Source organism: Cololabis saira, chromosome 6 (assembly GCF_033807715.1).
Source record: "Cololabis saira isolate AMF1-May2022 chromosome 6, fColSai1.1, whole genome shotgun sequence".
NCBI lineage: Eukaryota > Metazoa > Chordata > Actinopteri > Beloniformes > Belonidae > Cololabis > Cololabis saira.
Window position 1 is genome coordinate 12,176,518 of NC_084592.1, and position 26,867 is coordinate 12,203,384.

General features: G+C 38.8%; 2 protein-coding genes across 2 annotated transcripts; both read right to left on the reverse strand.

The window, feature by feature from the left end:
- Nucleotides 1–5,592: 5,592 nt before the first annotated feature.
- Nucleotides 5,593–9,821, reverse strand: LOC133445545 (ADP-ribosyl cyclase/cyclic ADP-ribose hydrolase 1-like). The gene is made up of 7 exons (XM_061722870.1): nt 9,361–9,821; nt 9,140–9,275; nt 8,968–9,041; nt 7,236–7,309; nt 6,874–6,957; nt 5,744–5,827; nt 5,593–5,650 (listed from the first exon to the last, which is right to left on the reverse strand). The coding sequence occupies exons 1-7, from the start codon at nt 9,553–9,555 to the stop codon at nt 5,593–5,595; spliced, it is 705 nt and encodes a 234-aa protein (XP_061578854.1). The 5' UTR covers nt 9,556–9,821.
- Nucleotides 9,822–20,043: 10,222 nt separating this feature from the next.
- LOC133445546 (interferon-induced protein 44-like) lies at nt 20,044–25,667 on the reverse strand. The gene is made up of 5 exons (XM_061722871.1): nt 25,594–25,667; nt 21,691–21,877; nt 21,414–21,582; nt 20,632–20,732; nt 20,044–20,538 (listed from the first exon to the last, which is right to left on the reverse strand). Exons 1-5 carry the CDS (start codon nt 25,665–25,667, stop codon nt 20,377–20,379), a joined length of 693 nt encoding a protein of 230 aa, XP_061578855.1. The 3' UTR covers nt 20,044–20,376.
- Nucleotides 25,668–26,867: the final 1,200 nt, after the last annotated feature.

The following is a 26,867-nucleotide window of genomic DNA, read 5'->3' on the forward strand; positions in this document are numbered from 1 at the left end:
TGTCGCTGATAAACCACGAGGTTTACAGGAATCCACCAATGTGCGCTCTGGAAAATAGTTTTTATTTTTCAAACTCAAACTCAAACTTTATTTATTTATATAGCACCAAATCATACAATATAAATGCAACACATGATGCTTTACATGCAGAATAAAATAACAATCAAAAACACAATTTAAAACATCCCATACGACCCCACCCCCCACCCCCCACGCGTACACACACACTCACTCACACTCATACACATGTGCACACACTCACACGCCCACACACACACACACACACACAGTAAGTTTCAAGGATCAACTGCTAAAATATGTGAACTGTGTAACTTTAGAGCATCTGTGCACCAGACACCAACTGGAAGCTGGATTCACGAAAAACAGCTCTGATAACTAAAGTCACTGCTTTCATTTAAACTTTTGGAAAAACTAACAACAATAACAGAAACTAAAATGAACGAACGTAGATCTATAAACCTTTAATCTGTAAATTAAACAACAACCAAAAAACTTCAGGGTGTCTCATATGAAGGTAGATTTGTGTCTTTATTATTCATTCAAAATATGTTCAACAATAAAAACCCTAACTTAAGCATTTTCAATCAATTAAAAAAAGTGTTTGGTGGAGACACTTGTCACTCAAACATGCCTGACCAATGAGAATGCATCCACCCACTGCAGGATGTTTTTTGCAGTTTTTTTCTATACTTTATTTCAAGTTTTTCTTTGATTGTAATACATTTTTTTTAATTGATGCAACTTTTTGTGATTGAATATTAATGACACAAATGTCCTACCCATAATATGATCAAAACACAAAAAAGATTACGTCAATTAAAAAAATATTTTCAACAATTTACATTTTTTTAACATGATATATGAAGGTTTTTTTGATTGAATAATACATTTTTAAATTGAATAATAAAGACACAAATTTCCTACTCATAACATGACCAAAATACACACAAAAAATTACATAATCCCTTTGTGAAACGGACCCCTGATTTGCTGACTTGATGTGTTTGCAAAAGTTTTATGATTTTTGGCACAAAAGAAATAGGCTTTCTGTAACTTGATGTATGTCATAACTTTGCCTCTTGTCCTCATTTGTCCCTTTGTTAGAAGAACAAAACAAAAAATGACAAAACACAAACACAAAATACATTTGACTTACAAACATTGCAGAAACATGATTGGACAGTTTATTTATTCATTAAACAACATGCTGCAACACCTTTGTTTCCTTTTCGGGGGATTTTTCATTGTGTATAAAATGTATATCTAAAGCAGAAACTGTAACATTTTATACATCTACTTTCAGAAGACTTAAACAGCTCCAACATAAGCTGAGCTGAGTGATGACTTTGTAAAAGTAATTCACATCTTGTTTGTCTACATCATTACAACCTTTGATATCATGTTGTAAATTACTGTTAAAGAGCAGATACAGTATGCAGCCCGGACATTGAGCTTGTTGTCTCGGACTCCATGCATATTATTTGCCGACGGAATTTTCCAGCGTCATCGCCATCAGTGCTTATATTCCTCCATCTGAAACTTGTGTGACACCATCCACGCTGTGACTGGGATTACAGACACTACACCCAGGGGCCTTCATCATCATCACAGGTGATTTTAACCACGTTTCCTTCTCATCCACTCCTAACCTTCTACCAGTTTGTAACATACCCATACATATATCCGGCCCCCGAGCAATTATTACATAAACATAACATAAACAATTGCAGGTAAAAAACTCCCCTAGTGGGAGAAAAACCTTAAGCCGAACAGTGGCAAGAAAAACTCCCCTTTAGGAGGGAAGAAACCTGGACCAGGACCAGGATTATAAGGGGGGGCATCCTGGAGGAGGCCAGACTGGGCAGAGCAGGAAAAGAGAATACAGACATTAGAGTCGCCAATTACATAATGCATTCCTACAGTTTTATTGGCAGGCGTTAGTCCTCAAGAAGCAGCAGAGAAGCATGTAAGGGGGCGAATATACTTGCTTTTCAGAACGCGTACGTATTATGGCCGCCACGCGTATCCTGCGTAAGTTTGACGTGTCGACAGGCACGTTCTCCAAAAGACACTGTACGCGTAACGCGACCTGCAGTTCTTGCTCTGCCCGCGAGTGGTGCTGGTCCAGGTCCGAACACCAGCTGACCACAAGTGACCTGATACCAAGGTCGGAAACTTGCGGACTGTTCTGAAGAGAGGCTGAGCATGATCTGTTATCCTCACATTTATGAGGTGACATTGCCGCTGCACAGTGACAAACATGCCAAAACAGCGGGCGGCAAATCAACACAGAGTGCAGATAGAGTTGTGCTCGTTATGTCTGTGCTCGTTGGAAGATGCAACTGTGATGGTGCTGGTGGGGGGTTTTACCCACCGATCAATCATCTAGCTGGATTCGGAGGTTCTTCAGTCATCACTGGACCGACACCGACTTTGCTCCAGATATTTCGGTAAATGAATGTCCTGATGACATGCGCGTGTTTTTATGCTTTTAGGCCTGATTTAAAGGAGCTGACAGTTGCAGCAGACCTCAGGTCTACAGGAAGTTTGTTCCACCGATGAGGAGCAGAATAACTGAACGCTGCCTCACCTTGCTTGGTTCTGGTTCTTGGGAACCACAACAAACCAGATCCAGATGAACCTCAGGGGTCTGGGAGCTTCATAGGAACTAACAGATCCAGCATGTATTTTGGTCCAAGACATTCAGTGCTTTGTAGACCAGCAGTAAGATTTTAAACTCTATCCTTTGACTCACTGGAAGCCAGTGTAGTGATTTCATGACCGGTGTAATATGGTCCAGTTTCCTGGTGTTTGTAAGGACTCTGGCGGCAGCGTTCTGGATCAGCCGCAGCTTTCTGATAGATTTCTTGTTAAGGCCTGTAAAGATGCCATTGCAATAATCCAACCTACTGAAAATGAACGCATTAATATGTTTTTCCATGTCTTGTTTAAACAGAAACACCTCAATTTCTCGCAATGTTTTTCAGGTGGTAATAGGCAGATTTAGTGATAAACTTGATATGGCTGTTGAAGTTCAGATCTGAGTCAATAATTACACATTTAACATTATTTAACAAAAATGAAGTCACAAAGAGAAAAGGAACATGTGGGGCAATACTAAGTATCCCCTTACTGCTTCAGTAGGTTTAAAGGTAGTAAATTAAAGCCAAATGCGGCTAATGATCAACCCCATATAAGGACTGAGCATCAACAGGTAAAAGCAGATGATCTGGCAGATAGTCCGGAGTGTTCAGCTGTGGGCTAACATAATCCCAAAAAATAAAGACATAGCAGATTCAGAGTTACAGCGTTTTTCGATAAGAAAGATTATTCACAGATGGAAAGAAATTTAGATACATGCACATTTTCTAAGGAGCAGATTTCCCTTTCTGAGCTTCAGTTGAGATTGTTCAATGATGCTCAGAGAAATAAAAACAAACAAACAAGAGCTACATCTCAGACTTTGTTGAAACTGGGTCGTGCAACAGGAAAATAATCCAAAGCACATCAACAAATCTACATTTGTGTGAATGAAGAAAAACGTCAAAGTCAACACAGATGAAACGCAGTGGTGTCTAACCAAACAACCCAAAACCTGAATGCCTGAATGGATCAAAGCTACCGTATGCTGGAACGAGAAATGGCTCAGAATTTTTTTATTTATTTTTTTTATTTAACCTTTATTTAACCAGGAGAAAGTCTCATTGAGATTAATAATCTCTTTTACAAGAGAGTCCTGGCCAAGACAGGCAGCAACATGGTTACAAAAACAAATAACATAAGAACAATTTATAACAATTAAAACAGTTTTAACAAAACAGTAAACAGATCGCAAAAATAGTCAAAATCAACAACAATCAAAGCACCTACAGCTAAATGTACTTGCTTCCAAGTCTTTCAGGAGAACTTTAAAAGCATCAAGTGAGACCAGATCTCTTAATTTTAAAATTTTCTGCAACTCATTCCATGCATAAGGAGCAGCATAGCTGAAGGCCCTACTACCTAGTTTAGTGCTGACCCTAGGTACAGACAATACAAATAAGTCCTGGGAGCGAAGGTTATGACTCCCAGTGCTTTTTTGAAAAACATAATTTCCTAAGTAGAGTGGAAGTAGGCCAAGAATGGCCTTATAAACAAAGACATGCCAATGATAGAGTCTACGGGTGGACAGAGCAGACCATCCGACCCGAGTGTACAAAGAGCAGTGGTGAGTACGAGATCTAAAATTTGTTATAAATCTCAATGCTCCATGATAGACAGTATCCAATGAGTGAAGACATAGAGCAGATGCATGCATGTATAGGACATCGCCGTAGTCAAGCACAGACATAAAAGTGGTGGCAACAAGTCTCTTTTTGGCTTCGAAGGAAAAGCAAGCCTTATTTCTAAAATAAAAACCCAATTTTAGTTTCAACTTTTTTACAAGATGCTGAATATGAGGCTTAAATGAGAGCGAATCATCAATTATGAATCCAAGATACTTAAATTGCGATACAGATTCAATGTCAGAACTCTGAAAAGTAGTGATGGACGGGAGATTCACTGGCTTGGATTTTGCATTAGAAAACGTCATGAGTTTTGTTTTGTCAGCATTTAAAAGAAGCTTCAACTCAAACAGGGTACATTGCACAGTATTAAAAGCAAGCTGTAACTGACAGAGTGCCTGATTTAAAGTAGGCGCAGAACAATAAATCACTGTGTCATCGGCATAAAAATGAAAATTTGCCTCAGCAGCATTTTGATCAAGACAGTTGATATAGATAATAAAAAGTAAAGGCCCAAGGACCGACCCCTGGGGCACACCATTTGTAATATTAAGGGGGCTGGAGGTGACACCTTTAGCCTGCACACACTGTGATCTACCTGATAAATAATCTCCAAACCACAAGACAGTCTGTTCAGAGAGTCCAATATTCACAAGTCTTTGAATAAGAATAGCATGATCAACTGTGTCGAAAGCCTAAGGTTTCAATGAAATAATTAACTACCTTTAAGGCTGCTGTCGTCGTGCTGTGTTTCTTCCGTGCTGTGTTTCTTCCTTCTTGTTTAAAATACTAGAGTCACCACCTTTTAACAGAGGGAGAACAAAAGCAGATTTCCATATAGTCGGGATTTTGTTTGTGAACAAGGAAAGATTAAAAAGATATGCTATAGGTTCTGCAATAAAATCAGCTGCTAACTTTAAAAAGTAAGGTTCAAGATTATCAGGACCCCCAGATTTTCTAATATCTAAGGATTTCAAGGCCTTTTGTACCTCAGAGACTGTGACAGGCTTAAAGCTAAAGATTTGACCGTCTGTAACATGGACATCTGGACTAATAGTAGTAGAGCGACTAGGAGCTGGCATAGACCCAGCACTAACAGTGTCGAACAAGGAACCAGAGAAAATGAAATCCCCCCAAAAAAGGAACCATAGGATTAAAAAATTACACATGACTGTTTCAGAGCAAGTGCTCCGGCTGTAATTGCAGTTAATCTAGGAATGAAAAGAATATTGTTGAGTTTTGTGACCGAATGAAAAAGAACACATGTCTTCCCAGCTTCTTTCTGACAGTTTGATGTCAGAAAGGTTTAACTCCAGCAGGCCTCTTTGGTTAAACCCTTTTCAATGCAGTTCTGGATACTGGACCTGCAATTAAAGACGAAGGAAACTGGGTTTAGAGCTGTGGAAGTGAGTCCCAGGGTGCAACAGAGCCTCTGCTGATATATGTCCGGTACTTACTCAGTTACAGCCTTGCAGCTGTAGGCGATGTATGGATTCAGCATTTTCTGCAACAGCTGCAGAGACTCTCGGTTACAGTTTAAGCTGCACAGAGGAATTGCAAAGGGAGCATAAAGATAAAAATACATAGTTTTCTTTTCTTTGTAAACACAGTGATCATTAAATTTACATAGAGCTCATTTTTTTGAGCTTTTTCTTTTTTGCAACATATGAGCCACGTAATCCAGCTGAACTTTGAAACTCATTAGTGACACGAGTGTGGCATATGCTTTCAATTCCTCCCGTCCAGATGGCTGAGCACAAGCTTTCAGCGGCATATTTTAACCCATTTAAGCACTTGTTACCTCACAACCTACTGTACAACTTTCCATCACACTTGACATGTGTTTCCTTGTTTTCTCAGCAATCCATTGCACACACAAAACTAAAAACCCTAGTTTCTGTCTTGTTTTTTTTCCTCATTTTGTTTAAAAAAAAAGAAAAATCGCTATATTTTTCTTCATCCATAAGTCTGTGTTGGTTTTAGAGCAAAAAGAACCCCATATAAACACAGGTATTCTCTTTTAGTCTTTTGTTCCACAAAGGAAGAATAATACACAGATTTATGTTTTGTCTATAAATTGAAAAAATGGAGTCAAGACATTTAGTCAGTTTAAAAAGAAAGCTGTTTCTTTCATCTCACTGCACGTGTGTTACCAGGATAAGTCCCTGGAATACCAACCAAGGGGACTCAGGTAAATAATGCTAATTTAAAACTTTCATTTTCACTCAGCCTGTTATGTGTGTTCACTCACGCGAAACTATTCGGTCAGACTGTATCAGATGGAACTGGACAAACGCTGCAGGTTTCTCAAGCGTGGTTTTCCTTGTATGGTGCAAAATGGTTGGAACCTGCAGCCATGCAAACTGACTGGAACACGCCCAACTTATTTCAGTGACACTTAGCTATTTTAGCTTGGCTTGCTTAGCTTATTGCAAATCTCCTCTGCCAGTTAAGGTCACTTTATATTACTTCTGATCAAACTGGGCCCTTTTTGTCGAGTCAACAAAAAAATGTGGAAAAAAAAATTCTACAGCACTCAACAGGAAGAAGAGATAGTGTAACAATGGTGACCAATAATAAATCTTACTTATTGTCTTTAGCAAGCAAAATGACCTTCAGGTTAAACACCCTGGGATAAACGAGTCTCTTCAATTCAATCTCACCAAAACAACTGGGTGAACAGAAAGAAAAACAGGAAGAAATGGAAAATGGGTTAGGATCTTAGTTAAACATTGTAAGTTTGACTTGTCACTCATATGCTGCATTTTGAAAAGAATATTTCCGATATAAAAACATGCTCAATTAAAAAAAGGCATATTCAAAGGATTTATACTTGCATGTTTTGTATCAACGTGTCAAAAATAAAACATAAGAGGAATAATATGAATGCTTTTCTTGTTGATAATAGGTTAAACATCCTGCCATTGTGAATTATTTATTGTTACTGACCTGCTAGAATTAAATGGTTCCTGGGTCCGTCCGTCTAGCATTACCCTGGCACCCCCACAGGCATAATCTGCAAACTACATTTACAAAGACACTATATTATAAACACATATTTCAACTATTCAATTGGAGAAAATATAAGAAACAAATCTATAAAAAACAATCTCCTCTCCCTGCTCTGGATCCTGGTCTTCATTTGCTCCTAGCACATATGGCTTACACCACTGCTGAGGATGAGTCTGCAGTGGTTTAGCGGATAGTTTTCAGGCATTCTGTGGTAGATTTGTTGGTGTGTTTTTGGCTTGTCGTCCTTCTGTGTGACCCAGTTTTGACTGAGCTTTAGCTGTCAGATAGATGTCCTCACATTTGCCTCTAGAATATTCTGGTATGATATATATATATATATATATATATATATATATATATATATATATATATATATATATATATATATATATATTTGTATGTATGTATATATATATATTTGGGCAGATCCGGCACCTCTCGTATAAAAACTGCGTTATTTTGGGGTTGATGCAGCCGCGTCTTTCTGCCTGCAGTCACTGCACTGTGTCCAGCAATGTCCCGCCCACAGCACCATCTGATTGGTTACACACAGAGACAGGCACGGGAATCAGCCAATCAGCGGTGAAGGCTGTGCATGCTCTGTGCTCACACAAACAGAGGAACGGAGAATAAGTTTTGCCGGGTAGAGAAGCTCCAGAGAGGATATCTATGTTTCCAAGGTAAGTTATGCAACAAACACCCCCGCGAACACCCCCCACTGACAGTGCGAAGGCCCTATTTTATCTGTAGAAACTTAAATTGTTTTTTTTTCTCGTTTTTCTTGTTTTTCTCGTCGGCCATTTTGAATTCATCGTAATTTTGTAATTGTAATTTTGTCGCAATTTAGCCATTTCTTCGGCCATTTCTTCACCCAAACCGTAACGTGCACCCAGGTGTGTTATACATCAAACTGTGCGTCTAGTTGCTGCGACGATGCGCATTACTTTTCTCAGTCAAAAGCGTTACCGTGGCGACGTTAGACGCCAAAAAGCGTGCCCCCCCCTTCATCTGGTTGGTCCATATTTGATAGTTCGTACTTTATGCCATAACTTTTGAATGATTTGACATACAGAGCCATGGGAAGTCAAAGTTACTACGTAAGTCTTCTGCATTGATGGTAGAACCCACTAGGAGGATCATCATCTCAGCAGGGCTTCCCACAACCAGCCCCGTATGGAGGAGTTAGAGCGAAGTCCTTCTGAGTAAAACCAAGTTCATTCAATCCAGCTTGAAGCCATCAATGAAATAAGAAAAGTTGCAGTTCACTGACACAACGGGTCAAACCCAGCCAAGTGACCAGGGGTCTCAGCAGAGATCTATCAATCCTCCTTTCAACCCTTGCATTTGACATGAGGATGTTTGGACAGGTTTGATAAGAATGAATTTAAAGTAATATGAATCAGTGTCATACGTTAGTGTAAGGTAAGCCAACAAAGCTAAAATGGCTAGCTATGATTGACATAAGGTGGGCGTGCACCAGTCGGCATCCCAGACTAGTTGCATTATGAGCAAAAGCATGCTTCAAAAGCACTCTTCAGACAAGGGTGACGTCAAAGAGCGTTAGTCCAGTTTTTCTTGTACAGTCTTTGGGTAAAACAAGCAGTCCAAAAGGGATTTAATTAATTGAAACATGATGGCTAAATGCACCATTTACCATTTTGCTACTTACTTCAGCTGATGCTTTCTCCCAGAATGAAGTCACAGGGTTGTTTTTGCACTTTTCACACAAATAGATGAACGTTTCTAAAACAAAATCCAGATTAATTTAAAGTGCATGCTGTGATGAACAGTTCCCAAACCTGCAAGAATAATCTGCCATCTATAACTGAACCTGTTCTTACCTTTGCTGTCCTTCTTTCCGCACCAGGACTGACCATTCATTATGTGGCCCAGCAGCGTGTCCTCTAAGGTGATAAAATTATCCCTCTTCTTAGTAAACTCATGGACCAGAGGTTTGGTTTTGCTCCAGAACATTGTCTAAACCCAGAATGACACCAGGATGTTAAAACTTGTGTTTTCTTGAAATAATGTGCCAGTTAGTGCTGAAATCACTGGGGTATACTTTGTCACATGAGTGTGTGAAGCGGTACTCCAAAAACAGCCGGTCATAGGCATACGACGGAAAGTTGCACGAGTCCAGCCCCACATAAGCCTCCTCAAACAACCTCAATAGATCGTCACATCTGGGAAGAAAAAAAACCCAATAGAGTGGAAACTGGCTGTGGAGCGAATGGTATTTGATCAAACACGAAGTCATTTTAAACACAAAGGCTTACCTTTGGGTTGTCTCTGGGAATGCCTGACATCTCTTCCTGAATTTTGACCTGAACTGGGAGGTTTGAGGAGAGAGAAGCACTGATGGAACAATAATGACAACAGAGACAATAATGAAGACACAAGCGATGGCCACTTTTTTTTCCCGGTCCATCTTAACGGTTGAATTCTTAAATAAATGATCCGAGTTGATTTTGCAGACCTGTAACAGAGGAAACTAGCTGCACATAACATAGGAGCGATTTCACAGCTGCTTTGCCGGTGGTCAAGGGTTGTTTTTATAAAGCCTGCCTTATCAGTGGACTGACATCATCAACGGAAAGGCAAGTCCCACACACCCTTTCCTAAGTCACAAATAAGAACAAAGAACAAAAAAAGGGAGGAGGAGTAGCCGTATTTGTCACTACAACAATAAATAATGTGATGGAATGTATAACCGTAGAAATTATAACCAAAAACTCTAGAAACATAATTGCAAGTTGCATCTATAGAAAACCAGGTTTCTGCTTAGACATATTCAAGGATGTGATGGTTAAAATGTGTGGACAAATGAATTATATGAAAAGGGTCCTTCTATGTGGAGACTTTAATGTAGATCTGCTAAACCCGAATGAAGAAAAAGAATGATTTTATTGACACAATGTATAGTTTAGGTCTACTCCCACTATCTTAAAACCAACAAGGATAACCAGCAACAGCGCAACTTTAATTGATAATATTTTTACCAATGAACTGGGGAGTAAAATTGTAAGTGGACTGCTACCATGCGACATAAGTGATCACCTTCCAGTATTTGCCACATTTCAGAACCTTCTCAAGAACAAACCAAACAATGATACTGATAATAATAGATTGATGAGGCTTAAACACCAGCTGCCATAGAGGGTCTTAAGGATGACTTAAGGAAGCAATGTTGGAGGAAGGTCTATTCCAAACATGATCCCAATGAATCATATGAGGAATTTCTGAAAGTCTTTAACATCCTTTATGATTTATATTGCCCTATAAGAACACAATGGTGGAAAAATAAATATGAAAGCAAGCCCTGGATGACCAGGGGCCTGTACTACGAAGCGGGATTTGGGGTTAGCGAGGTAACTTCAGGTTTAACCCTGGGTTTTCAGGACTGCGACGGTGGTTCACTTCTTACCGGGGTACTTCGCCATGGTAACTTATGCTGAACAGCTAACCTGCTCCGGAGCAGGTTATGTTCGAGATACAGATCGCCGGGTATAAAAGCACCGCCCTCTGACCAATCAGCTCTCTTGGAAAATGGCATGCCCTTTCGAAGAGAATCCAGTGGAGCTTGGTGCGCGGATCATGAGAGGATCCCTCCGATCTTCTTCTTGTCATTTTTTTTTCTGTTTGCTGCAAGTAATGTCAATGCTATTTCATTGTGCTTTTGTATACTGATATCATCCTAAAACAGAGAGTGATAGAAACACTAAAGCCTTGTACTTGTTGTACTTTCTAAGATATGAAAGTGAGCCTACTTACCGCTTTGAATTATGTTTTTATATTTATTTTTTATTTGCTCCCATGTGCGTTTCACTCCGCTGGGGTTGCAGCTGAAGGAATGAGGCTACAATTGTCATACACGCCATACGAATACATCTAAGCAACACATGCATTTAGCAGAATAGACAACTGTAATTATAGTCAGATCTACTTATGCCCTAATGATGGGGCAGTGATGTTTATATCCCTATGAACTTACGCATGTATACAGTCAGCGATCTTTTGCCTGCTGTCTTTCCTGCATTTTGCAGCTGCAACTGTGTTGCTTTTTGCCTGTATTATATGCCTATACTCATCATATTTCCGTAAAATTATTGTTTGCTCTTCGCTACTGAAATAAGCGGCTCTGACAGCGGACTTCTCCATGCTTGCGATTGGTCATGCGCTGAAAACACCGCCCCTTTTATGTGCACGCGCTCATATCCAGATTGGAGAAACCTGGGTTGATATACCGAGTTGATAACCACCGTCGTGTGACCGCTTAGCGTGATTGCAATTGTCCGGGTTAGTGAATCTGGATAAGGAAAAGATATCCTGGGTATGTTGAACTTGCTTCGTAGTACAGGCCCCAGGGGGCTGGAAAATGCATGTAAAAAGAAGAATCTCCTATATAAACAGTTTCTAAAAATGAGAACTAAGGAAGTAGAAAGAAAATATAAGAAATATTTAAAAAAAAAAAAAGATAAATATAATGAGAATCACCAGGAAGGATTATTACAACAAATTATTGGAAAAGCACAAAAATAATAAACAGGGCACATTGAAAGTGCTCAACAATATTATTAAAAAGGGTACTGGAAAATCAGATTATCCAAACTATTTTATTAAAAATGATAAACAAACTGCAACCACATCTAAAGAAACAGCAAATGAATTTAATGACTATTTTGTAAATGTAGGCTTTAATTTACGAAAGGATATTGCTGATCCCTTACTAAGGGACGGGGTAGAGGTGGATATTATCACTAGAAACCCAAACACTATTTTTCTGAAAAAAGTAGAGGAGAATGAGTTAGTAGATGTGGTTCGCAAGTTTAGAAATAAAAAATCCACCGACAGCACTGATATTTGATTTGATTTGATTTATTTTATTTTTGTACATGTAAAAAAAAAAAAACAACACTTCATGAAAAGTTTAAGAAAACAAAACAACAAAACAAAGAATTTCATCCTTTAAAACTTGCTATCTTGATTTACATGTGCCAAAAAAGGAGTAGGAAGAAGTGTAAACTTATTTAGTCATACCCCAATTCACTGATAATTTAACCTGTATTTATTAATAATATTATTATATACTGTAATTATACTCACACACATACTTGCATACATACATACACATAGTTGAATATTTCTATATATTTGTACACACATGCCCATGTAAATATTTATATAAATATACTTATTTACACTATACTGTATCTGCTCTATACTATGTATATATCTACTTGCACACATAATCACATACATACATACATACATACATACATACATACATACATACATACATACATACATACATACATACATACATACATACATACATACATACATACATACATATATACATACATACATACATACATACATGAGAGATATATTTATGTTTAAGAGACTCTGAGGTGAGAGTGGACATGAGATCATGCGGTGTGCATGAGCATCACCCCCCCCCCCCCCCCCCTCCCCCCCTCTCATGGGCTATCTACACACGTAGCCGGGTATTTTTAAAACCGAATATTTCCCCCCTCCGTTTATAAAATAATTTGTATCCACATTACATCGTTTTTTAAAAAAAAACCTTCCAAACATAACCGAAGATCTGCGTTTTCGACCACATTCATTAGCATTTCAGACCAGTAGATCATTTGTTCTTCCAGCCTTCGGGCCGGCCTCCGCGGCGCAGCTCCCCGGGAGCCGCGTCTCCTTCTCGGTAGCGACCCCGTGTCCCCCCAGGTGTCCCGCCACGGAGCTGCCGCGTTAAATCGACGCAGCCCTGGGAGGAGAGGACCGGAGCAGAAACAGTAGTTTGGTTGACTTACCAGTTTATTATTAGTTCCAGTTCGTTGTGTGTGCGTGCAAAGGCAAAAGTAAGTGTAATATGCGCTATTATTATGTTCCCAAACTTGCCTAGACAGTGAGTGGTTAAACTGCCTGAATATACTGTGTTTATGTGCATGCTGAATACCTCTGTGTTAGTTTCAGTAGTTAACCTGACATTGCAATCAGCTATTCTCGCAGTGTGATGTTTACGCAGCTTATTTAGCCTCTTTTATGTGTTAATTACTACCACTGTTCCAGCGTCCCTCACGTGCTGAGATGAAGCGGTGTAGTTGCGGTCTGCGTCCACTAGATGGAGTCACAGACCGCCACATGCATTCAAGCCTCTCGTTTTCAATACTTACCTTTAAGTGACTGCATTTTTTGTTGATTCATTGCATATTTGGTCTATTAAGTTAGTCTTTTCCCAACCAAAATGTAAATGTTTATAATTTGGTTTTTCAGACAATTTCTGGTTATTCATACAATAGTGTTAATATTGTTTGTATTTTGTTTCTTGTATAGACCACACACATTCCTTCAGCCTATTAAACTGGTAAATGGAAAGTTCTGCCTCCTTTGTGTTTGGTCAAACACCTCCTGGTGACGTCTATCACACCTGAACCCTCAGTCTCACCTACAGGTGTATGTATATATATATATATATATATATATATATATATATATATATATATATATATATATATACATACATACACCTATCTATACACATGCATACATACACATATAATTTGCTGCCCATTTCTGTACATAAATATACACAGATCTACACATTCACCCAATAGTGTTATGTCAGGCCCCTAAAAGCCGCTAAACCCCTTCCTCTTTGTACCTCGTGAGAATCATGTTTTTATATTTGTTTTTAAACTGGTTAATGTTTGGACATTGTTTTAATTCTGAATCCATTCTGTTCCATAGTTTAACTCCACTGACTGATATAGAAAATCTTTTCAAAGTTGTTCATGTTCTAGTCGAGTCTTAAAATTTAGAGTACCCCTTAAATTATACCTCCCCTCTCTGTCATAAAACATTTCCTGCAAGTGAGATGGTAATAAGTTGTTCTTAGCTTTATACATGAATTGTGCTGTTTGGAATTCTACTATGTAAAGAATTTGATTATTTTAGAATTGAAGAATAAGGAATTGGTGTGTTCACGAAAACCAGCCTTATGAATTATCCTTATGGCTCTTTTCTGCAATATGAATAGTGGTTGCAGTGAACTTTTATACGTATTTCCCCAAACCTCTAAACAGTAACTTAGATAAGGCAAAACGAGGGGACAGAACAGAATGCGGAGTGATTTGCTATCCAGGAATTGCTTGCTCTGGCCAGAACTGAGATGCCTCTATATACTTTGTTGTGGATGTGTTTAATATGAGATTTCCAGCAAATCTTGTCATCTATAATTACCCCAAGAAATTTTGTTTCATGTACTCTTTCAATGTTTACACCCTCAATCTGTACCTGTGCTTGATTGTTTTTATTGTTTCCAAATACCATCATTTTTGTTTTGTTTAAGTTTAATGATAACTTGTTATTGTTATAAACCATTTTTTAATTTTGTCAAATTCTGAGGTAATATTTTCCAAAAGTTGCTGTAAATTCTCACCAGAATAAAACATGTTTGTGTCATCAGCAAATAGTATGAATTTCAGTTTTTGTGATACTTTACATATGTCATTGATATAGATGATAAACAGTTTAGGACCCAACACTGACCCCTGGGGAACTCCACACTCAATGTCCAAACATTGTGACTGATTTTCTCCCATCTTCACAAATTGTTTCCTGTTCTTTAAGTAGCTTCTGTAATGCACACCCCCCTTATCCTATATAACTCAAATTTATTGAATAATATGTCATGATTTATTGTATCGAAAGCTTTTTTTAGATCAAGGAATAAACCAACTGCTTATTTCTTTTCATCTATGGAATTTGTGGTTACTTCAATGAGTTCAGTTAACGCTTGTGCTGTTGTTCGGGTTTTTCTGAATCCATACTGACTGTCAGATAGTAAATTGTGTTTATCTATGAAATTGTCTAATCTGTTATATAGTATATAGTTTTTCCAAAATTTTTGAGAATTGTGGGAGAAGTGGTGGTGTTTGTCTCCAGTTTTGTACAACGGCGTAACTTTAGCTATTTTCATGCCATTGGGGAATTGACCAGTTTGTAATGATAAGTTAAAAATATGCGTTAGAGGTTTGGAGATCCCGTCAACAACCTTTTTTACTATTTTCATGTCTATTTCATTATAGTCAGTTGATGTTTTGTTTTTGTATTTATTCACAATATCTATAATCTCCTTTTCCTCCACAGGTTTAAGGAACATTGTGTTAGGGTTTGTTTCTATGAGATTATCATTAGATATCACTGGATCTGGGATTTTTTTTGCTAAATTTGGTCCAACATTCACAAAAAATGTATTAAATTTATCAACCACTTCATCCATGTTATGTATGATTTTATCATTTTCTATAAAATACTGCGGATAATTAATCTGCCTTTAGTTATTTCTGATTATGCTGTTTAATATGTTCCATATACCCTTAATCTTATGCTTATTGTTATCTATTAGTTTGTTATAATATTCTTTCTTACAATTTCTCATATTAGTTAGCTTATTTTTATATTTCTTATATTTATTTTCTGCTTCATTTGTTCTGTGTTTTAGGAATTCTAATGTATTTTTCTTTTTGCAGGCATTTTGCAGTCCCTTTCACGTCCACTGATTATCGTTATACTTTAGTTTTCTACTATATTGTTTAATTGGACAATTTTGATCATATAGTGATTTAAATGTTCTTAAAAATGAATCATATTCTTTATCAATATCATTTTCTTTATATATTAATTCCCAATTATGTGCTGTTAGATCGTTTTTAAGTGCAACCATAGGCTATTCTGTCCTTACTCTTCTATGTTGTGGTATGTTCTTCTTTTTTCTCACATAGTTGCTGTTATAAACTATAAAGTCCGGAAGGTGATCACTGATGTCATTTATTAATATTCCTCCTACTGTATTATTGTCTATGTCATTTGTAAATATATTATCAATTAATCTAGCACTGTGGGACGTGATCCGGCTTGGTCTGGTGATTTAGGGATATAGACTAATACTATATAATGTATTAATAAATTCCTCGGTCATTCTATGATTATTCGGATTTAGAAGATCAATATTGAAATCGCCACAGACAAACGTGACTTTATGTCTTGTTTTTGTTAAATGTTCCTCTATCCAGTCGTTAAATGCGTCTATATTAGACCCTGGTGTTCTGTATATACAACTCACAATGACATTTTTCTTTTTTTCCATACATATTTCTATTGTAAGACATTCAAGTACATTATCTACCACAGTTGACATTTCTTCTACCACCTTATAATTATAATTTATGTCCACGTACAGAGCTACACCACCGCCATTTTTGTTATTTCTGTTCATACAGTTCAGTTCATATCCTTGAAGCTCAAAATCCATGTCTGACAAGTTATCTAGTTTTTCTGTATTCAGTTACTGCCCAAACTTGACAATGGCCTGGTAAACCATGAAGGAAGCAACGGGACAACTCTTTCCTTCCTTTCTCCAATTTTTATTTTTTTTCATTGGAGGAATGTCAGAACATCAGGTTGAAAACCTTCAAACAGAAACAGAAATGGATTAACATCACTTTTAAAGAAAACATGTATTAATATACTTTTTCAATATTTTATTAATTAACTTAATATTCAAAGTACTTGTAACTTTAACATAAATGATTTTAAAGTTCAAAACAATTGCCATTTTAATTCATACCAGTAGCTTCTTCAAGGTTTGACTCAAGCTGAACACATGCTTCTCCTCTTTTGTCTGAAGTGATTCTGCTGGTGCCCTGAAGGCAGGTGCTCTCAGTCAGCTAATCAGCAGGGGATTTTCCTCTCCTCAGCAGGGAGGTGAGTGAGGCATTGCCCCACTCTGCCTACCGGTGGCGCTGTTACCCGACAGGCCCTGACTTTAAACCCAACAATGTCCCTTGTACTGTTGATCCATGTTTCAGATATTGCAATTATGTTGAAAGGCTGTGTGAACTGGGTTAAGTAATCCTTGATGTTATTGAAGTTGGCATACAAACTTCTGCTGTTGAAGTGGATTATGGACATTTTGCTTTCAGTTTTGAAGGTGTTGTTGTACTGATCGTCCGTATAATAATGGCAGTCATTGTTAATGTTTAAGTAGAAGTTATTTTCTGGATCAAGGTCATTTTCAATGTCCTGTGGCTTATGTTCCGTGTGATGATATGTAGATAATTCCAGGTGATCAAGTTCAGATATCCTTGTCAGTAAGTGATTGACTTCAGGATGAGTGTGGATTGTAGCCATATGGAAGTGTTAATGTTCATCATACCTGTTGTCGATTAAACGTCTCATGGTTGTTTTGGTGTGCTGGTACGTGGATGGATGATCAGCGTGTCGTGGCGTAGATATGCAACGTCCCCCCTCCCTCTCGCAGCTCTCAGCTCCGGCATCAGCTCCTTCCTCTTTCTTCTTACTGCGTCCGTGAAGTCCTCGTTGATGTATATGTTTGATCCTTTGAGAGACTTGGTGCGTTGTAGAATGGCTTCTCTGTCCTTGTATCTGAGCAGCTTCACCACTACGGGCCTCGGTCTGTCTCCTCCGTGTCGGCCCACGTTTCTCCAGGATTCTCGGCTATCCCGTCGAATTCCAGGTTGTTGCGTCTGGTTTGTCCTTCCAGATAATCCATCTTGTCTGTGATTGTGAGCAGACTGTCACAGACTTTGAAAACATCCGACTGCATGGTGTTGCATCGCTCCGCCTGTTTGTTGTTGTCGGCTTTCAACTCATCCACATCCTTTTGTGTGAATCTCAGGCTGATTTTGATTTCTTGTAAGTCCGTTGTTATTGCGTCGAGAGTTTGTAGAATCCACAATGATTTGGACGAAGCCTTTGAAGTTGCCCTGCTGTTGTTGGAGTAAAGCAAAGAACATGTCCTTCTGCTGCTGCATCAGCTCAGATACCTGAGTGAGTGATACATACTCCTCGTCCGCTTTCGTTTCTGCATTTGATCCTTTTGGTGGCATTATGGCAACTCCAAACGTCAAGATGTAAGCAAATACTAACAGCAGCGTGAGCGCCTTCCAACAGCGTGAGCAGCGTGTAAACAGGAAACAGCTGATCAATGAACAGGTTTGAGAAATTAGTTAATAATTAGTTAAATTAATAGTGTAGAGCCTGTACCAATAGGCTATACTCAGGGCAACAGGGTTGGTTTTGTTAGGACCCGTGCTTCAAATTGATTCAAACGCTCAGACTTAGGATCCGGGTCGGATATGCCAATCCATTTATTCCGTATTCAGCAGTAGTCAAAGCAAACGTAATTCCACTATTTAAACTCAACATAAACTTATGACAGAACGCCACTCTCACCCACCTGGCTGATTGACAGGCTAAACATGACGTCACCAAAAAGGGGGATGACAACTCATATTCAGTTAAAATAAATAAAACAATAAATCAAAGTATTTTGGCTCCAACAAATAGTGATGCCATTTTAAAGGTGAAAGTGTTCAGAATGATAGCCATGAGATAAAAACCAAGCTTTTTAATTCCAGCTGCTAAACTCCATCCCCCACATCCACAGTCGGGGGAAATTCCGGTCACAATTGCAGCACATTTTGCAGCACACAGCCTGTTCAAGGCAACAGAGAGATACACTAGAGGGCTCATTCTTTTTGGTTTGGAACGCTTCATCTGACATTATTACTAGAAAACTTAAAACGTATACAAATTTTTTTCATAAATCCTGCCTCAAGCTCCTTTAAATAAAACAATGTTCAGCTGATTTTCCCCTAGGAAATCCATAATATGATCCCTCAAATATGTTCTTAAAGTTGATTATAAATATGTTGAGGGTTCTCTTTGTCATGTTTAATCTGACAAGGATCTTCTGCCAGTGAAAAATGATTAATTCATGTTCTGCTAAAACTACAGGCTAGTTGATTTATTATAAACCACGTGGTTCATTCATCCAAAAAGTTTTGCTTTCTTTGTCACATGCTGATAAAGAAAGTAAATAATTCTGTCAGCAGCTTTGTTTTATTTCTCCTCTCTCAGCAACGACGCTGCATTGCATATATAAGCATCCACCAGGCATGAATTCCACTGGGGACAGCGAGGACATGGCCCTCGACTTCTCAATATCCCACTCCTGCCCCACCACCACTTGCTAGTCTGTCCATACATTCAGAACCACAAGTCATAATTGCGGGCGATACGCAGGGCATTCTTGGGGTTCGCTCTAATACATCCATCCATCCATCTTCTTCCGCTTATCCGTTCCCGGGTTGTGGGGGCAGCAGCCTCAACAGCTCTAATATATCGGTGGTAAATTACTGCAGTGACGTTAGTTTTAAGTTGGATATTGCACAGACATTTGCTCAGGGTAAACCTCTTATTTGCTCAGGGTAAATCTCTCATTTGCTCAGCGTCCAGTGCGACTCTTAGCAAGCCGCTCCAACATTTCAAGGGCAGCATATTGCAGACTTTACAGTAAACAAAGGGAAGAGGGCTGAAGTTGTCCTAACTTCCTGTTTTCAAAATAAAACGTGGGATATATGCATATATACTGTGTTTAAAGCTGTCGAGGAGCTAATGAGCTAATATTTACATATAAAACCTTATAATTATGAAGATATTTTAAATGTGACAAGAAGAGGTGTATGTCATGCAGCCAGGACAGTATCCCACACTGATTGAGTTAATTGATCACATGACCTGAAAGCTATTGAGGTAAAATGCTAATATTTACATTGTGAAAGATTGGGACACTGGTGGGTGTTGCTGGTTTGATAGATTCCTTTGACAGAGTTTTGAGATACGTTTCCAAACCCATTTTAATTTTGACAGTAGTTTACAGGATGGGTGATGGACATCTATATATGGGCTTGTGTGGTCTATACAAGAAACAAAATATAAACAATATTAATACAGAGACATTTATTACACAGAGACATTTTTGTTTCGTGTCTTTTTTTTCACATGCTGGTACTTAAATGCAAGTGTGCAAAATGGGTTCTTTTTCAAAAACTCATGACAAAGTGTGTCTGTCATTTCACGTTTAGGTTTTATTTTGTCACATTTTTTTTGTTTATAAAAAATGTGAACTTTTTCATCCTGGTAAGCAAAGCCATAATTCATGCAGTGACACTCGTCAAAAATACACGCTGCCTCTTTATGGTTTGTTGATGAAGTCATCGCCAAAGTCAATCATCAGTTTCAGTGCATTCAGGATGAGAGTGTTGACATCCTCATCTGAGCTGATTTCATGACTGTAGTTCTTCACGGGGAGAATGCAGTTCATTGGAATCCCCAGTTTGGAGCTGAAGTCTGACATCTAAAATTAAAATGAAAAACATTTTATTGTAACTTCAATGTTTACTTCTGTGGGTCTGAGCTCACATTATAAAAGACTGCAGCTGAAATTCACCTTTTTCTTCAGATATTTGCTCTCGTAGACGTTCCTCAGGCTTTTTTCCGTTTCACCACACGCCTCATCAATGTGGGTGAGAACAGCCAGTTGAGGAATACCTGCAGATAAGGAGGTGTATTTTTGTCTATTTTAGCATGAATACTTGCTCAACATGAGCATTATCATGCTTTCAGACTAGACAGAAGTATTAATAATGTATTATGTAATTACGGTATATATACTTACAATGTATTTATGAAAATGTCTGATATCAAGTTTTGCAAGCCATTTGAGGCTGAATGTTAATTCAGTAAAAGTGTGTATATGGTACCTTCTTTAGATATATTTCAAAATAAATGTTCAATGAAGCTTTTTCTGTTTGTTGGGAGTTTCTTTTAGACATTTTATGTATACACTGTTGTGTTTTTCTTATATTTTCTTTAAGGTAACAAATATTATTTAGGATCTATTTGCTGTAATCTTAAGGGTCTTCCAGGATTGGAAAAAAAGTCTTACATTTTCAGAAATCTCGAGAGTAATCATAAAACTCATGTAGCATGTAGAGCTTCATAAACCTGAGAAAAAGGCTTAATATGTGGGAGAGGATTTTAACACTTGACTTGTCATCAATCAAGTGCAACACCATTTTTTTAAAGACTGGACTAAAACCTTTAAGCAGCTGCAAACCTTTGTCACACAACATCTTCACACTTTACATAATTCATATGTAAGTAATGGCATTCTAAAACGGGTACAGAGTTCATCTCTCTGATCCCCTCTACTGTCTTATGTTTTCTTACCCAACTCACTGGCTGCTTCTCTGATCTCCTTCATTTTTTCTAAAACGGAGGATCTCACTTCACTGGCATTGGCAGAATAAACACAAACCAGAACATGGACTCTGTCACCAGGCGATGGTGAGGAGTTGTAGCCAGGATCACCATGGGACAGAGGACATACAGGATTGAACTGCAGAAATTAAAAAGTACAGAAGTCTGGAAAATTAAACAGGTTTCTACTGTATAAGAGCATGTTATTCTTCATCAAACAAAGTAAATGAAGGATGTATGTAACAACCTTATAACCCTCTTTCACATGTCCCTCCAGAGCCAGTTTGATGTCATGTGTATTAACTCCGTTTGCATCCCCTTCTCCCAAACCCATGATGTCATTGAACACAAAGGGGTAGAAGTTTCCTCTTCCTTCCTTCTGGATTTTATGAGTTTCATACTGTAAGATCAACCAGAAATTTAGAAAATAAACTTATGATGCAACCACCACAAACTTTTGTTAGCACTGCTTAAGGTTGGCAACAACATGTTTATTCAGATAACACACCCGAATAATAAATCAAATAAAACAGAAAAGATCTTTTTAAATAAGATTGTTTTCATTAGAGATCAAATTTGTGACAACCTCCTCACTTCTGTGTCTTAGATGCTGGAGCAGTTCACATCCTTCATCCCAGTGTGACAAAACATACAAAAAACCCCCACCCTACACCAAGTAGTCGTGCTGGACAGTGGCCCTTTAACTCATTATAAAAAATGTTATTATGCAGGATTTTCAAAGACTATTATAATGTTTGACACGATACACTGATTGCACGTTAACAGTATTGCTGGAGGCAAATACTCTGCCAGTTAAAGGAGCTTGAGGCCGGATTGAGGCAGGATTTATGAAAAAAATTCGTATACGTTTTAAGTTTTCTAGTAATAATGTCAGATGAAGCTTTCCAAACCCAAAAGAATGAGCCCTCTAGTGTATCTCTCCATTGCCTTGAACAGTCTGTGTGCTGCAATTCGGGCCCAAATTTCCCGCGCTGGGCTGCGGATGTGACGTCACATGACGCTGCATGTGCGTTCTCCCCGTTCTCCCGTGCCGGCTTCGCTGTTGGCTGCAGTACCCCCAACGGCCGTCGTGGTGAAGGGTGGCGCTAGAGAGTCTCATTTCTTAAAAGGAGCCTCATGCTCCTTTAAATACATTAAAAATAATAAATAATATTTTGGAACTCATTTTAGATAATTTCTTCTACACAAGATAACAGTCATAAAATGTAAATAAAAGCATTTTAGAGAGATGTGTTTTTCTGCGGTTAGATGTAGTACTACTTCCTACTCCTACTTCCAGCGACTAATCTGAGTCAGGCAAACACAGAGAACGATATAAATACCTTCTTATTAAACTCTGAGACTGAAAGAAAATAATCTAATTCCCAAAGATGTTGACGCATCCCCATTGAATAATGTAGATATTAAATATTTCAAAAAAAAATTTTATCTTCCTTTTTGTCTTAATTTTTTATTGAACAAAATTATGCCACAGTGAAAACAAGTTAGATGTCGAACATCTGACGTTGTAACAACCCAGTAAGATCAAATAATTTTTAACATGCTTTTACATAATGAAACGTAGGATCAAAAGAGATGAAAGGCTTCTGAGTTTTGCATAAAAGTATCATATTTTCTTAATCAGTCTATCTTCAAACAATAATGCTGCATGACAGTATATAAAAGTACTGTTGTAGTTTCTAGTTTAAATTAGGTAAATTAGCTATACAGGTATGGTGAAAATATCCAGATCAGAAGGCATATTTATTTCAAATGGTCAAACGAACCTTCTTTGTGTGACTTCTGTCAGAGCTGGTATAGCTGACTGACGCTGGGATGGCTGGTCTCTCTATGACAACACTGCTGAAAGAGTTGATGAGGCTGGACTTTCCAGCACCAACTGGTCCGTACAGCAAAATTCTGAGATGACTGATTTCATTATTTTGTGGTTGATAGTCCTGCACGTACTTCAGATCTTTTTTATTGTCTCTGTTGAAATGCAGAAACAAAGAATATCATTTAATAAAACAGTTTTGAACATGGGTCTCACTGATGCCTCTGAGGAAGAGGGTTCCTGCTTTTTGAGGCCTGACAGGAATATTTCTGTTTAGTTTGCATGTTCTCCCCATCAATGTGTAGGTTTTATCCAGGTACCCTGGCTTCCTCTCACAGTCCAGAAATATGCTTTTTAACTTAAATAAGGATTCAAATAAGGATATGTAATAATATTTAAAAATATATATTTTTGTGTATTTTGCATTTTTTGGGGATAGTCGTAGCAATGCTTGCTAGCTTCTCATTCTTCTATAAGGTATTCCATCAGTTTTTAAAAAAGTCCTGAAGGTAAGTCCTCATCATTACCTGCTGCATCCTGTCTCAAAGTGTCTGCTTGTGCGTCAGAGGTGTGTTGTTTTTTCCTTTGTGCACTAAAACAGATCTATCCAAGAGTTCTCACTCCATGGTTTCTGTCAGTTTTAAAACTATGGGATATTTCAGTGAAACATGATGGCAGGGCCAGCCAGTGAGCCACACTGTTGGAGTATTAATCACGGCTCTTTTTTTGTTTAGATTTTTTAGAAATAAACATAAGAAGACAAGCAATATTAGCTAGGACTACTGTCACCATGCAAGTGTATAAAAATAAAGATGTACTCACCCCCACAATATTTGTCTCCAAGGATCTCTCAATACTGACAAAGGAGCTAAACACAAGACAGATGTAAGACTTTTAGGTAGGAAAAAAAAATCAAACTGCTGTTTCAGTCTCACTATAAAGTATCTTATGAGTACTCAGAATTTGAATTTTGGTTAAAATTCTACACAATTCCAATCACAATTTCAAACCACCTTTTGTCACATTTGCTTAATATCTCCTCACCAAGCCATTGCTGCCCACCTTATAAATATTAAAAGCAATATAAGTTGCTCGCTCCTGATGTCGACATCTCCTCACTTTCTGTTGCTCTGCAAGTGCCTGCCTGCAGATGCAGCCCTCTGATTGGTCAGATGGTGAGTGCTGTCAATCATACAGAAGGTGAGGAGACGTCGACATGTCGTCCAAAAGACATCACGAATCAGGAGCGAGCAAGAGAAAGAAAAAGGCAAAACACGAGGAAACTCGTGCTTCACTTGAAGGTGGGTATGTTGTTGAAATAAAACTTTGTGGCACAAACACCTAAGATGCTAATCATTAGATAGGAATCTGTCTCCGGTCTCTGTCTAGACTGGAGACATGTTTTTTTCCAGCTGCCCTGATTAACATTTATTGAACATCTTGTTAACGCCCTACGCCCTATATGTCACCTCTGTTTAAAAGAAGTGGTAAAATGACCAGTTAGTGGTCGTATATAAGATATAAACTTTAGCCATTGATGACTTTGCATCCAGAAAATGCAGACGTGTGCATCTGGAAAAGGCAGATCTGCATGTTTAGTTCTGCTTTCAGACCTGCTAGACCTGGTTTCAGTTTTTTGTGGGGGATTGAGGTGGTGGAAGTTATTTTCTTTTGATGAGTAATTGATGGCTATTTGTGACTCAGATTTGTTTATTTGTTTATTTCAATCTGAAGTTTTTCATTAAATATTTATTTATTTATTTCAGGTTGAAGTGTTTGATTTAATATTTAATTATTTATTTCAGGTTGAAGCTTTTGATTTAAAGGTATAGTCTGTAATCGTTTATTTATTGTTTATTGTAATACTGGGTGAAATGGTCCTTCCATCCTGAGAGTAGCCAGTGAATAATGTGTTCAGAAAAAAGAAAGAAAAAAATCCGACCTCTCTGACAGCTTTAATCCTGTAAAAACTCTGACCAATCTGTTTTTTGCGCACCGAGTGGCACGGATTGGTCAGAGGACCAGAGGATTGGCAGGGGGGGAAAGAACCAATCAGATGCCTTCATTTTAAGTCCCGCCCACGCCCCCCTCTGTCCCATGCGCACACTCGTCACGTCGAAAGTCTTGCCGGAAAACTTCACACACTCGACTCGTCACGTTTGCTGAAGAATTGCGCAGAAAACGAGAAAACGCAGCCAAAAATACCCCCAGTATGGATGTGAGGGCGATCTGGCTGCGACATCTGTCACCCCATTGATCGCTAGGGTTGATTCGGCTGATCTGGCTGGCTAGGCGGGTGTCCCCTTCCTCCCTCACCGGTCCATGTGTGTCCCTCCCGAAGCTCTGCGCTCGGTGGCAGCGGACGACGTCCTCCCCCGGCGGTCGACCATCCGTATACCAGTAGCTGCGCTCCCCTGCTAGAACCTCCAAACAAGCTCAAGGCCAATAGGAGATACGTAGGGAAGTCAAGCTCCAAGCTTCAGACACATCCAAATGTGGCACTGCACGTGGCAGTCTGTCTTCCCTTTTCAACTATTCAAACAAAAAAAAATACCCCCACTATGGGGGTCCGTGGGGATGGAGGTGTCTCCATGCTGGCGAGGGCGGAGAGCGCCGGTGCGGGTGGCGGTGCGCTGCGGTGCCGTGCAGGCTCTGTTACCACGGCTACGCCGTAGGGCACGCCGTAGGGTAGGCGGCGACGCGCACCACTCTGCGTTGGTGTAACGCGGAACCATAAAATCAGCCTTCAGTGTGTGCTCTGTGTGCTGTTCTGAACTTCTCTGTTGTCTCATTTTGCTGGGACGTCGGGTCCCTCCGCCGAGACACAACTTTTGCGGTATGCGTTCATTGTTGTGTCTAAAAATGATGCGCAGTGCCCACCCAATCAGAAACGGTACAGATATTCTGTGATATTTTTTTATATTTATAAAAAAATAAAATTATAAAAAAATAAAGGATCCCCATAACTTTGATTGGGTGGGCAGGATGCACGTTTGGGTGGGCACAGCCCACCCTGCCCCCCCTAAAACCAGCCTCGCTTACAGGTGAATGAGACATGGGGTAGTTTTGTTGAAAATGTGCTGTCCAAAATGTCCTGGAAAACTGGACTCCTGCAAATACGCGTTCCCCAAAGTTTGTGGGGGCATGGCTTTGGAAGGAGCGCTGACGGGAGGGGGAGGAGATTTCAAGAAATTAAATTGTTCCAAATGTATAAAAGATAAAATATTTGAACAGTTTATAAGTATAAAACATGCAGTTAAAATTAGAACTTGCATTAATCTGGATTCCTACCTTTGCTGCTGCTGTCAGAGACTGATTCTGACTGAGTCTCAGGTCGTCTCCAACCGAAGGATTGTGGAATCCACTGATCAAAACTACCAACTCTATTATTATACTGAGCTAAAGCATCCTGTATTTGGCGGATGGCCTTCCTGTTTTCATCACAGATCAGTAGTCCTGGTACAGTCTCGTGGAAGAGGACATCAACATCCAGGACAACATTCCTGAAGGTCTCAGACCACCTTCTCCCACCGATTGAGTAGTCGACATCTCGGGTGTTATGCATCACAACCAGAATTATCTTTTTATCA

Coding starts and splice junctions, on each gene's coding strand:
- LOC133445545 (XM_061722870.1), bottom strand. CDS start 9,555: ATGACTTCGTGTTTGATCAAATACCATTCGCTCCACAGCCAGTTTCCA. Junction 9,276..9,360: donor TCACACACTCATGTGACAAA/GTATACCCCAGT, acceptor TTCTGGGTTTAG/ACAATGTTCTGGAGCAAAAC. Junction 7,310..8,967: donor GGGAGAAAGCATCAGCTGAA/GTAAGTAGCAAA, acceptor TTGTAAATGTAG/TTTGCAGATTATGCCTGTGG.
- LOC133445546 (XM_061722871.1), bottom strand. CDS start 25,667: ATGGTCGACCGCCGGGGGAGGACGTCGTCCGCTGCCACCGAGCGCAGA. Junction 20,733..21,413: donor AGAAGCAGCCAGTGAGTTGG/GTAAGAAAACAT, acceptor CCTTATCTGCAG/GTATTCCTCAACTGGCTGTT. Junction 20,539..20,631: donor GCAAATATCTGAAGAAAAAG/GTGAATTTCAGC, acceptor TTTTAATTTTAG/ATGTCAGACTTCAGCTCCAA.